At 36.7% G+C, this 14,141-nt stretch overlaps 1 protein-coding gene across 1 annotated transcript in view; it reads left to right on the plus strand.

Moving 5' to 3' along the window:
- LOC145985630 (uncharacterized) overlaps positions 1 to 14,141 on the plus strand; it is a 63,306-nt gene that overhangs the window by 48,887 nt on the left and 278 nt on the right. Inside the window, exons 11-13 of the mRNA XM_083119700.1 lie at positions 5 to 1,476; positions 4,357 to 4,454; positions 12,330 to 12,458. Of these exons, the coding sequence (XP_082975826.1) occupies positions 5 to 1,476; positions 4,357 to 4,454; positions 12,330 to 12,458 (1,699 nt within the window). The remainder of the gene's footprint in view (positions 1 to 4; positions 1,477 to 4,356; positions 4,455 to 12,329; positions 12,459 to 14,141) is intronic.

Consider the following 14,141-nt stretch of genomic DNA (forward strand, 5'->3'; position numbering starts at 1 on the left):
AAAGACCAGTACTTACAAGGAAGCCGACTGTTATAATTGATTTAGACCTTTCGCCATTTGTAGCAAGAACTCCTTCGCCAGCTGATGTCATAATACTAAGTGATAGTGAAGAAGACAAAGTGGAGAAACAGAAAAGACTGCAAGCTTCACCGTTATCTGTAAAGTCGCCTCCAGTTATGCCAACGACGGGTCCCAAAACTCCTCCGGAACCTCAGATTAAGTTTTCAATAGCTCCTAAAGCCCAGCTACGGTCAATAACCAATCCGCTTATGGAAGATGAAGAGGATGAAGACAGTAGGTTGAGAAAATCACCAGTGAAAGGACCAAACACTCCTCCGGAGCCTTGTCCAAAGCAGCCTCGAGGTCCGAGCACCCCAACGGAAAGACCAAGCTCACCACACACACCGAGAACTCCTCCTTCTCCCGAACAGGATGCATATGATCCATTTGACCCAACTAAATCACCCACTCCATCACCTGCAGGTTCACCTCAACCGCACAGTCCAGCGAGGGAATCCCCGATTGAGCAAGTGATCGACGTCTCCGTGGAAGCAGACAATGTGGATGACAGCATTCCGAAATCGGGTGAGGAGGAACCTCCAGAACCACCACCGGAACCAGAACTACCTCCCTTGCCATGCGAAATGGAACCAGCGGAGCAGCCTCCAGAACCAGAAGAGGTGGCTAAAGAGAAGACACCTTTGCAAGAAGCAGAAGAAGCACGGAAGCCTGCTTTGGAAGCACAAGTAACACCTCAAGCTGCCACCCAGCCAGTGTTCCCCAGTGTACAGCTCACACCCCCTGCTATAGCCCCAACACCAACAATAGCCACCCATCCACCGGTGTTTTCTGGGATGCCGAGTAATGTAGCGAACGTGTTGTGCGCTCCCATAGCCCAAAGTCTCTTCACTGCCACTATACCAGGTGCAGCTCCTCAGATGCCAACAGCTTTACTAACGCAACATCTAAGTGGTGGATTGCTAAGCTCTCCACTCATTGCAACTAATATTCTCCGAGGACCACCTCCTGCTGCTACAGCTGCAAGCCTACCACTCCCAGAACAGCCTAAAGCAGCATCCACAACTGTGCCCCCAACAGTAACTCAAAATGGTGAACAACGGCAGCAGGACACAACAGATGTTATAGACATGGACCTTGAATCGCCATATTCTCCTGCTTCTAGTGAAGGTGACGATCTGTTTGAACCTCCGGACAAATCTCCAGATGACATAACAGAAAGGGTAGTGAGGACTCCTGGTATACCATTAAGCAAACTTAAGCTACACAAATCTCCTAGCAAAGCTCAAAATTTGGATAAATTTGATGCTCTCTTTGGACAGTCTCCGATGCGAAAGGGGAAGGGCAATTATGATCGAGGACTCCAAATGAAATCTCACAAGGCATCAGACAAAGCAAAGGCAGCTGCATTGTTGCAAAAACTACAGGGAAAACATTTGTCGAATGATAAAAATAAAGGTATGTCAGAGTTCTCTTCTTGTTCTAAAATATTTGTTTGGTATTTTGTGTAAGAATAACATTTTTAATACATCATTATGCCAATGCACAGTAGATGGAAGTGTTTGAATTGAATGAAGTCAAAATCAAGAATGGAAAGCTCCTTCCTCCCTATCCAAGAAAGTAATGAATATATAAATCCAAAGTAATCAGGAAAATTCAAGGTAATTTGCAAAACTTGATTTTATTGCTTTCAAATTTGAGCGAGAATAAAATTCATATTACATTGCAGGAACCAAATTATCATTTCAATTAGTTGCAAATTCCATGAAAAAATGCGAAATAGAGGTATCATGACTAGTAGTCTAGGCATTTATGTTGTAAATGTTATTCTTATAACTAGGAAATAAGAATTATATTGGAGGTTTTCTCGGGTTGTCAGCCAGGTGATTTCCAGATGGACTTCCAAGCTTTCGAGAGCTAATGTCACTCTTATCTTCAGGGATTGAAGATTATGTTTTCATTTTAAATCTAATTTATGCTTTGAAATTTGTTTGTAATCTTGTACCTCTGTGTACAAGAATGAAATGGAATTGTGCTACTGTGAAGATATTTCAAACCAAATCAGTGTATACAAGGTAGTCAAAAAATGAATTTTTACCTCCAGGCAAGGAGTACAAGGGACATTTCTCTATCCCCAAGTCTTTTAGTGTCTTTTCTGAATATAATTTGATAAACACCAACAGAATTTTCACCGCAGGAAGTGACTCCCCTGTAATTTCAGTTGTCTCTTATTACTTGTCATGTATAGGAACATTTTTTTTTTCCATAAGACCATCATCATTTTTCTCATTAAAGAAATTAAGAAAACCATTCACTGCATGATGGAATGATTTTGTAAAGGTAAATAATAGTAGTATTCTTCTAGTTTATGCTTGTTACAAGCATTTAAACACAGTTGTGGATGTAACATTTCAGCTGTACACACATTTGTCAGACATTTCTTTGTAGTTTGATTGATCAATAGTAGTATTGTTAGGAAAATTTTTTTGCATTTGCATTTTGCTCTTCTTATTCTGCAGCAGATCAATTTCAGAGGTCCGCTGCCTTCATTTCCATGATTGTAGTGATATTTTCACCATATTTACTGCATAGTATGTTTGTTGTTTTCATAAGAATGTGTGTCAATAAACAGACGTCCTCTTTTTGGCATTCTTTCGACAATACATGTGTGCACATAAAAATGTAGTTGTGTTCACTTGTGCCAAAGTATACATATATCTACTATAGTATGAGATAAGCAAATCAGTTCTCAGCAGAAATAATGTAAACTTTATGTAGTCAACAATGGAACCTAATATACATGTGTTTTTCTAGTACTTTATATTTAATGTATGTGTGATCGGTGTTTATTGTATCAGTAATTAATGAATCTGATATTTCTGTGAACAGCCTCTAATTGAATCCTTAAGTGTTCATATTTTTTTAATGTGAAACCTTAATTCGTGTGTCTGTGGTTTGTAAAATTATTATATAATATAGTTTTTACTAATTTAAAATTCATCAGATTGGAACCATATCAAAATGTTGGTAAATTTTTTATCATTAATTTATAGTACCAGTAAAAATGTTCATGTCAGGCCATTAATATTGTTATTGTTTATTTATTTACAGTGTGCACCATCACACAACTACAGTAATAAATCTTAAATATTAGTCACGTCAGTTGTAAATGCAACTTTTTATGACATTGCACTAAATGAACATTCTAGTACCAATCTCCAGTATATCATTTTCCTATATAATTAACTTCAAACTTGGGTGATTAATTTAATGCAATTTTTAATGTAAGTTGTGTACATAATTATTGTATGTACAAAGGCTGTCGCAGAGAAGGTGAGACTAATTTCTGTATAGGAAAATGGCGACCTCCATTGGTTAGTAAATGTACAAGGTGAAAATTTGGTTCATTAGCTGCCGATTGAGACCAAAATGATCACAATAGGTCAAAAAGTCGTGACTGCGTAGCAGTTAAAAGACAAGCATGTACATGGACCCCTCCAAGAATCATTAAAATGAAACAAAAAAATTACAAACCACAAGATTTTTATTCAGAATCAGCTGTATCGAGTTGACGTACATCTTTTTCAAAATAGGCACCATTGACAGCTAGGCAAGCGTCCATACGCTCCTGCCACTTTGTGAATGTCTTTGAAAATTCATCGTCAGGTAGCGAACTGAAGAAAACTTGCACTGCAGTGATCACTTCTTTGTTCATCATGAAATGACACCACGTAAAGCGGCCTTTAAAAGTGGAAATAGCCAAAAGTCACAGGGTGCAAGGTCCAGGCTGTAGGCTGGAAAATTTCTATTTTTCTCTTCATCGTGTGATCCTGAAAAGCCTGCACGGTATGCCGGCGTGCGTTATCGTGGTGCAATATGAAGGAGTTTTTTTCTGCAACATGCTGGCGCAGAGTCTCAATGACTCCTTGGTAATACTGTGGCTCTACTCAGTCTGTCTTGATCGGCATATACCTGTTGAAACATTGCATATGTTTCCGCAACACTTTTCCCTAAATGCCAACAAAATTTTATGGCATATCGCTGTTCAACTTGAATATTCATCACGAAAAGCAATGTTATACACAAAAACCTGGAGGGGTAAAGAAACACGTTCCATGTAAATCAACACAGCTGCTCACTAACGTGGTTTCGCAACATGTGACAACTTGCTACGGAAACAGAATGAGTCATCCTACATGACGCGACTAGTGCCGAAACCATAGGCAGTGTTGCCAAGCCAGGAAAAAATCTGTCTCACCTTCTCTGCGACAGCCTTTGTACTAAAGAAGCAGTTAAAGAAAGAATATTTGTGACATGTAATTTATGACATGTTTTCAGGTGGTAAGAAAGAGATTGCCATCAAAATGGATGAGGACCAGCTGAAAATTCTGGCCGAACTCCCCAGTTCCGCTGTGGAAATGCAGGTGAAGGAAAAGGTATACCTATAGCACTTCAATGTGTGGTGTGGGCATTGTCATTTTCTTTGCTTTTTCATGCATTAGGTTTTGTATGGTGTTGCTTGTTCAGGTGCTTCTGTACTCTCCTTTCTCCTGGTTCTTTTACATGTTAACTTCCTTCCTTTACCCTGACATAGACACAATAACTGTGTCACTGGTAACTTCCCCCTCAGAACTGGAGCAAATTTGAAGAAACTTAAAACAAATGCATGACTGCTTTAGAAATTATGCACAGCTTTTTAATTTTCCCAGATGAAGCAAAATGCTGCATGTTTTGTTCATAAACGATCAGTGCTTCAATCTAAGCTGAAAATATACCAAATGATCCAATTATTAAAGGAGGAATACAAAGAAAGTTTAGGGTTTTAGGAGAGGGTCTCATATTTTCACAAATATTGTCATTGGAACTTGTTAAAAAAATTACCAGTAAGTACATCAGAATTCATAAATTGTAGTAACGGGACAAATGAATGTCGACTCCATAAATAGTAGTAATAATAATATCAGTAGTGCATGAACTGTTTTTATTTCCTCAACATTGTGCAATTTCATTGTGCTCCCAGCTATGGAGAAAGATGTGTATGCATTGCATCAAAAGATTGAGCATAAAAAGAAGTTTAGCCCATTCAGACACAGTTCTTATTAATATTAGTATTTGCATGATGAATGTGGCTGGATGGACTATTTGCAAAACTAAAGTCTGTAGTCTTAATGGTAAAATTCCAGATACCGGTAATTTTAGTGAACCAATGTTTCAATTGAAAAAAACATTTAATCGAGTTCGTAATTCTGCTATTCTCTTACTGTTACCAACTGCAAGCACTTGGTTACATACATTAACTGACCAAAAATGGCACATAAGGACTATTATGATATGCAATTTTGTATTTTGAAAAGTTTGATCATGGAGGGAATGTTGATATACGGGGTGTCCCAAATAAAACTATACCCAACTCGAATATATGCTGAATTTCCATAATATGTAGAAGGGAAAACAAATACTTTCCAACTTGCGCTTGTTAATAATAGTAACACTCAATAGGATTTCGGAGATCTTTCCCAACCAAAATGTTGTGAGTAAAGGACAGTGGTTATTGACCTGTCAGTGTGTGACTTCTTGCGGGGAGCACTTAGGGCCAGTGTATTCCAATAACCCTCGAACTTAGGGTTAACATCACATCATCAATTGCAAACCTAACCCAGCATCAGCTGCAGAACACATTCCAAAATATGCTTAAAAGAACGGACCTGTGCCTGCAGAGGGGGAGGGGGGAGGCCACTTCCAACATGTCCTGTAGTGGCATATGTAAATACACTGTAATGCATTACGGTACATTTCCTTACATGTTGCATTTGTGTATACTTCACAGAAAAATATACAAACACAGTGTTGTAATTGCCTTCGATCTGAGTATACTTTTATTTGGAACACCCTGTAGTTTTGGTAAGTTTATTGCGGTACAATGTTGTACCATTGTCCTGTAAGGAAACGTACCAAATGTGATTTTGAAGCTCTTGTTTTCTTCAAGTGCTTTCAAATTTATCAACTTCATCCATTCACAGTAATATGTGAAAACTCTTTATCTGTACCAATGTAAAATAAGGATATTTATAATATACAAACAGAATTTTTCTCTTAATCATGTACGTTGGAATTGGTTGGCACATCGTTAGTGTTGGATGATTCAAGTTCTTAATGCAATACATGCCATTCAATATTAGATTGTTAGAATATCAATGTAGATCATTGTACAGCAGTACTTTATTTGGTAAGAGACATGATGTTCAGTTGGTTGGTTGTCTTGACTGCTATGCTTGAGACCTGGCTTTGATTCCCAGGGTGGGTGATACCAGGTGTGCAAAAATCAAGTGCACACCTGATATCAAGTCTCTGAAAACTAAGAGTAGGGAGGGTAAAGGTGGACCTCCTCTATGGTCAAGATCGAGAATGTGTGTGGTCCTACCTGAAGTCAGGGTTGTTAAAGGTCCAGGGACCCATAAATTCTATTGGGTTCCATAACAGAACGAACCATTTTCTCTCTCGCAAAATTTCAATTTGGTCCCGTTTGCATATTATTTCATTTCAATACGGAACTTTGACCATATTTAAATTGATCCGGGAAAAAAATGTTCCTGGATCATACTTAAATTCATTTGAGAAAAGAAGGTTCCTGCACCATATTTCAATTCATCTGGACAAACGGATCCTGGATCGAATTCAAATACTTTCCAAATGAAAAGGTTCTTTACAGTCCAGAACCCATTTACGCTTCCTGATTTTCTCTTCTGGATCGGAATTGAATTTATTTAAAATTCCTGGGCCTTTAACAACTCTGCCTGAAGTCATATCTGCTATAATAATCACTGTGAAAGCCAAGTTTAGAGATTAGTTTCAACAGGCCCTCTGCAGTTTTTGAAAGAAAACAAAATACATTAGTTTCTCCATCAACCTCTCTGTGCTCAGAGGTTGAAACAGATACACTATAGTCTAAACAAGTGTGCTAAAAATTGTTCCATGTCAATAATTAGAAATCCCTGCTTTTCAGCATGCTTGTACACAGTGGTTGTCAAAACCATTTTTTAATTTCCATTTTTGATGGAGCTAGTCAATCGGAGTCAACCGTCAATTATGCACAGCATAATTTTATGGCTTTTGTTAACTATTTTCACACAAAAAAGAAGGTCTAAATCAAAAATGTAACTTGAAATGCAATCAATCATCAGTGATTTGCTTCTATTTGCAAATCCACTGTATACAAAAGTAAATTACATATACATGAACTGTTGCTTTTTAAAGAAATGCATGCAGCAGAACCTACTATCCGAAATAACTGTTTGGTACCAAGCTTGGTGGCCAGAATGGTGGTCTAATAGGAAATCTAGCTCTGTGATGGGCATTGGACCTTACTCCTAGAATTTTCATCATACAACAATTGAATGAGTGTTTGTAGATTAAAAGTTATCACAGAGATTAATTTTTTGTAGCTAGGCGTAAAAGTGTTGACTTTAAAAGTAAGTAATGTCCCAGTATGTAGAAGTTGTTCATAGTTGAGTGTTCTACCCTTGGTATGAAGAAGAAGTGTGTTTGTTTGTTTGCTTGTTTGTTGAAACTTGGGAAGAGATGTCTGAAATCATTCGTCTGCAAGTTGTGCATGCTACATACAAAAGTTGTCCAAAAAAATTGCTGCAAGTGTATCATATTTTAATTTATGAAAAAATGGTGAAAATGCGTGTAATTTTACATTACGTTCATAAATCTTCTTTGCATTTTAACACTATTTGTACAACATTGAAGAAATTAGGCCCAATTATTCTTTAGCAGTTTTCTTTTGTATTAATAAGTTTTGGAAATATCTCTGACTAGAATATGAAAATTTTAATTTAGTTTTTCTTCTGCCTTTGAGATCAGAAAACTATTTTTTTGTCATACATTGAAACCAGTTAACTTTTAACACCAATAGTTCGTAGAACAGTTCTTTTTTTTCTTGAGGGTCGTTGAAGCCAGGAACATCCTATATTAACCAAAACCAAGAATGCATTTTCATTATCCATTTTTTCCCTTCGTGCAACCCAGTATAATCTATTTGTCCTTGTTGAACTGTGAACAGTTAATACTACACTCTAGTATAATATTTTTATGAGAAGATACAGATTGTAGCCACAATTCTTTGTAGTCGTTACAAAACAAAATACATTTTTCGTTGTAGTGGAAAACTGTAATTTCTATGCATTTGATATACTCATTTATTGTTATGTATGCCTTTACTGTAGTATAATAGTCCAGTAGCATTAATAGGATGATGTTATGCATGTATTTTTTTTATTTCAAAATTTTCCAGGAATTTGTGAGAGTTGCAAGTATTCTGGGAAAAAATATTATTTTCCATATTTAAAGTTAATTGCAAGAAAATTTGTTCCTATTGTAAAGCAAGTTCCTTCACATTGTTTTCACATTTACTCTTAATTTGTTACAAAAAATAAATCCCTCTGACTTTCAATAATTCAAAAGTAAAATCACATTTTAAACAATGTCCAGTAAAGAAACGGGATTTTTTAATACATATCTGAATGTATTGTTGTGATATTGCTCATGCTAGCATCACCCCCTTTCAGTTACAGGGCCAAATCATCACTCATCAGAAAACTGTGGCTTCAAAAGTTAGCAAGGTAGATATCTAGTAACACTTTTTATTTTGTTTCGTAGATTATCAAATTATAAACATTGGTTTGCTGTAGAAACCCATTAGCTCTGATTGTTTTTTTCACCTGCTAGTTTTGTCTGTGTGTCATGTGGTGAAGAGTACTGTGCATCCATCCAACCTTCCTTACCTCCTGGCACATGATGGTTCACACATTGAACAAGCCGGTAGGGTTATCTTCTGCCATATATTTATGTTTGTGTGTGTACAGTCGGGAGAAATTTGCCCAAGTTATGGAATTATTGTGAAACATGCTGAGATTCCTACTACTTGCACCCTATCCTGAATAACGCCATTCCATTATGTATTTATTATCGACTTTTACTGTTACCAGGCTTGTCTATAATAAAAGAACATGTATTCAAGAAATTTTATGGCAAGTTTAAATGATTCCGCAGCAGTGGCTGTACATTGAAAATTATTCATGAACTTAATATAGAGATGCTACTGAATGTACAATCACAGACACTTTGGGGGTGTAGCAACCACATTGACTTTCACCAAGATCGTTATAAGTCAGAAGTGCCTGTGACCATACCTAGTTATTTTTCTTATATAAATATCAATGTCAGATGCTCAACAGAAAAGTACATTGTATTTTTTGAATCAGAAATGGGACTAAAGTTTGAAAGAGAAAACAAGCAAACAAACATATCTCATGCTATCCTCAGGCATTGTGTATGTAAAGCATAAGTTTTATGGAAATTGATCTTTCCATAATGAAATTAATGTAAAATTAAAGTGTAAATATGTATTTTTTCAACTTTTTTTTCCATCTGAAAATTTAAACAGAATGTTTTATGAGCTTGAATGTCGTACAGATACTAATTGCAACACTTTCATTTTTATCCTATCAAAAAAAATATTTGTCTTATATCGTGTGTTTGTTAATAGTTTAGGACTGACTTTGGTCAAGTAAAGCTTCCATTTTTTCCGTAGTGAACATTAATGCATTCTCAATTTGCTTTTTAATATTAAAAATTGAGAACAACATGCCTCAGAATTTTCTTGTACGTTTATAATCAGGAAAGAATGCAGATAAAGATATGGAACAAGACAAGAATCTAGCAAATTGGAGATTATTGAGATGACTCCACATAGACAACTGAGGCCTTTCTGTGAGTGTGGATATCAACTTAAGTGCAGATCTGCAACCCTTTTAAGCCATTTCTCTCAGCATCACATATTCAGATATTTGGTCACCCTTCATCTAGATTTTGCCAGACCCTGTGGCCGAGTGGTTAGCACATTGCGCTGCGATGCCAAGGGTCCCGGGTTCGAATCCCACTCGGGCTTGGTTGTTTGTGAATGTCCATTCATCATTCATCCCCATCTTCGCAAATTAGCCAAGAGGCACAAGATGCGAAGTAAAATAAACTAAATCAAATCAAATTCATCTAGATTTTTTGACCATCACTAACTCTGACAGTAACATAGTGTGTTCTTATTGTTATGCTATCGACTTTCTCTCATAAAATGTCATGTCACTTCATTTCTGGAACAGCAAGGCCCCCCGAGAAGATTTTTACTAGGTTATGCCATATTTTGTCTCTATAGACAACATGACAAGCCCCAAACCATAGGCAAATAATATTACGTGTTTGTAACCTAGAACCACCCCAGCCATTTTTCTTAGTTCATTCTAAGCAATGATTACTCTGTGCTATTTAAGTAAATTAATTTGATTATTAATTGAAGAAAACTGTCTGATATTGGTGAACCATAGATCACTTCTATTTTTTCATAATTGGTTATTTTTTAAGGAACTGCATTTCGGTGTTTACAGCATTAGTGTTTCAATTTTATCCATAATGTAACGAGAGGGGATAGTCATGGGTACATAGAATCAATTATGTAAGAACATCTTTCAACCTCGATATTAGCTGCAGCTGAATGTAATCTGGGTGTGTGGGAAATAAGCTAATGTGCACTAAAATTTACTTCCTTTTGCATGCAAACGCTTTGCAACTTTATTTGTCTTGCTTGAAATATACTTTGGTAATTAACCTCTACTTCAACGTTGCTGTTACATTTCAACACCTGTGTTGGTATTTGATATATTTTTGTTGCAGATGCATTAATATACTAGGAAATTTTCATACTTTATTCACTCACTAATGATGTTTTAATTGTACTTGTATCATTTTGTTCAGCTTTTTATGTTCCTTCACAGCATTTCAGAAAAAGCATATTTTCAAAGTGCACAATTTTGTGATCTTTGTATAAATTCACATGTAAAATTTTATTAGAAGTGTTTATCTACATGCTGGGAGATTGGGTGTCTTTTTAACTAGTATCATCATCATTGAAACAAACACTTAATGTGTTTTACTTGTAGTTTAAAGCATAACATTTCACGTGTATCAAACAGTATCCATCTAGTGAAGAACAAACTGAATTTGCAGTCCCTGCAACCTTGTATGTATGTACCTCACCTGATGAAAGACTCGAATGATGAAGGAAACAGTAAACACTTACCACACGAAAAGAAATAACTTGATATGTCACGGGATTTCCGCATTGTCATTCGAGAAGAAAGGGGTGCAGTTTCATGTAGTACAGGGGAAGATATTAAATAAGAAGGAAATGTTATGTCCTATAACTACAAAGAAAATATGTAAGTGTTTATAGCAAATGAGAAGGAAACGCTCACTGGACACTGGGAAAATTTAAATTTAAAAATCCATCTTTTATCTATACCAGATAATGCAGCCTTCGACCATGAAAATTTAAACTTGTCCAGTGCCTGGTTAGTGTTTCCTTCTCATTTGCTATATAGCCCTTCTGGCCCTCCTTTCATTCACTGTATAATTGGGGGGGGGGGGGGCGGGAGTTCAGATAGATTAATTAGTCCGCTACTGGTGTCACAGTTTATCGGTACCGCTCCAAAATTTCTGAAGAGCCTGTGTTTGAATACTGTATTACTGTTCTATGTTCATATAGATGCGGGTCATGTACCCTGGTTTTGCAAAGTAAATTTCAAAATGCATATCATTGCCAAATTTGAAAATTTTGACTCTTTTTACCTAGTGTAGTTTCTGACTACTTTTTGTTGATAGATTCCTTTGCTAACTTACATGACCTAAAAAACAACCATAATTGGGTACATGTTTTACCGATGACTATATTTAACCTTGAATATTAAAATGATTTCATCTCAAAAGTAAGATTTAGCACATTAATGGTTTTGTCATTAGTGTGACGACAGTGTTTTTTTTTTCGAAGAGAAAAATCATTACTGTCCAATAAAGTTTACAAACCTGTAATGTTGAGTGGTTATTTTTTGGATACAAGTTGTAGTTATCTAAAATAATCAATTTACTTCACAGTGTCATTTGTTATCAAGTAAATAGCACATAATAAGTACGTTACCCCCACACCCCCTATATGCCTTCATGGCGTGGTGCTATGCACAGGGGAACACTTTACCTTTTTTACCTTTTTATGTACTACTACTCCTTAAATTATGTTGCAATTAAACAAAAAAAAACAAGATTACATTTTTTTACTGAAATAACTTCATACTTGTTGATTGCTGATTCAGTTTATTTCTCAGAGAGCACCTGCAAGTTATGCACTATATATGTATAGGTTGTTAAAATTAGTAACATTTCTTTTGTGCTCTTGACTTTGTTTCCTCTTGTTTAAACTTCAGTTCCTAAAGAAACTTAACCGACAAGAACGTGTCGTGGAAGAGGTGAAGCTAGCACTGAAGCCACATTATACCAAGAAGCACATCACCAAAGATGATTACAAGGAGATTCTTCGCCGGTCCGTCCCTAAGGTAAGGGGTTTTCCAGTTATTTGCAAAGTTATTTTTTACTTCATGAAAATGCATCTTCAGAAAAAGTAAAGTTTTGTGGTGAATGTAAAAACATATTTAATAGATCTTGTGTTTATATTTTATATATATATATATATAAATCAAAGAAGGAGCGCCACCGATGATGCTATGAAATTAGCGAAAATTTTGAATTTTTCTACTGTCCGGTGAGTGTTTCCTTTTACCTTCTTTGATTTTTACTCAGCCCTTTTGGCCCTCCTTGCAATATATATATAATATATATATAAAAGGAAGGAGGGCCACAAGGGCTAAATAAAAAGTGAAAGAGATGAGAGGAAACACTCACCGGACAAAGAAAAAATTCAAATTTTCGTGATGGTGTATCACATCTTCAGGAGTAGAGAGACGTTGTATAACTAAGCGACTAGAGGGAAGAGTAAGCATGACCTGCAGTGTTGCCAGGTCCTGAAGAAAAAAAAAAGGGTTGACAGTACCACAAAAAAAGGTTCTTTCGCCTGGCTTGTCGAAAACTGTGAGTGGTGGGGGGGGGGGGTTGGTTGGTTGGGAAAAGGTGGTGGTGAGGGTGAGGATAGGGGATGAGGGGCGTTACTGGGTGGCCTTGTTCAGGCCTGCAGGTGTGGTTGCATTCATGGTCGATATGTAGGCCCTCTCCCATCTTCTACGTATTGAGGTGTTGGTGGATTGGGGCAAGGAGTGGACGATCGCTACCTGGAAGCAGTCATTAAAAGGAATATTGTGGTGATTGGTGTGAATGGCAACAGCAAAGTCCAGGTTTTGGGTAGAGGAGCGGTGGTTGTTGATGCGGAGGTTCAGGGCTGTGGATGTTTCCCCCAGGTAGAAGCTCCCACAGATATATATATATATATATATCCGTGTGTGTGTGTGTGTGTGTGTGCGTGCGTGGGTGGGTGCGTGTGTGTCTGTCTGTGCGCGCGCGCATATAATAAAGTAGTGAACAACATTACTTTAGTTATGCCCTGTTGATCCATTGTTTTAATTAATGTGCGGAGGTGAATGAAAAAATCTCGTATTCTTTCAAGTTGTCCTTTAGTAGGGATGGGATAGACTTATCAGTTGATGTCAGCATGTTGGTTTATCAGTAAAATTACTGATTCAGTAAATACCCATCCAATGTTTCTGTGAATAACCACCTATTAAATTAGTGAAAAATTGCCACTTTGTTAATTTTATAGATGGAAAGCTATAATTCATTTACGCATTTTTGTAATGTAAATGTGCTATTTTTTTTTCAAAGCCAAACCTATTGCAGTCTTCTTATGATATGCATTAAAAGACGTTTAGATGTCCAGCACGTAGGAAATGCTGCTAATCTACAAGCAGGGTTCCTCGAAGTGGTTCACGAAGCCAATGTAGCTAATTCTCATTTCTGTAATTTTGGCGGATGGGATCTCACTCATGTAAGCCTCCTGTCATGAAAGGCATGCAGTGATGCACAAAAAGAAAATATCCTTTTTCCAAAGCTCTTGAGTGAAGCGAAAGTTTGATACTCCTTCCCAACAGCATTTGCGGGGATATCCCTGGGAGGGAGAGGGTATCACAGATTTAAACCTTGATCAAGCAAAAATATGTTACTAACGTTTCAGTCTGTTATTTCAAATAGTCTGTGTACTACTGCTAGAGGTTATTTCTGATTGACATATA

This window comes from Lepisma saccharinum, chromosome 3, assembly GCF_977018435.1.
Source record: "Lepisma saccharinum chromosome 3, izLepSacc3.1, whole genome shotgun sequence".
Taxonomy (NCBI): Eukaryota; Metazoa; Arthropoda; class Insecta; order Zygentoma; family Lepismatidae; genus Lepisma; species Lepisma saccharinum.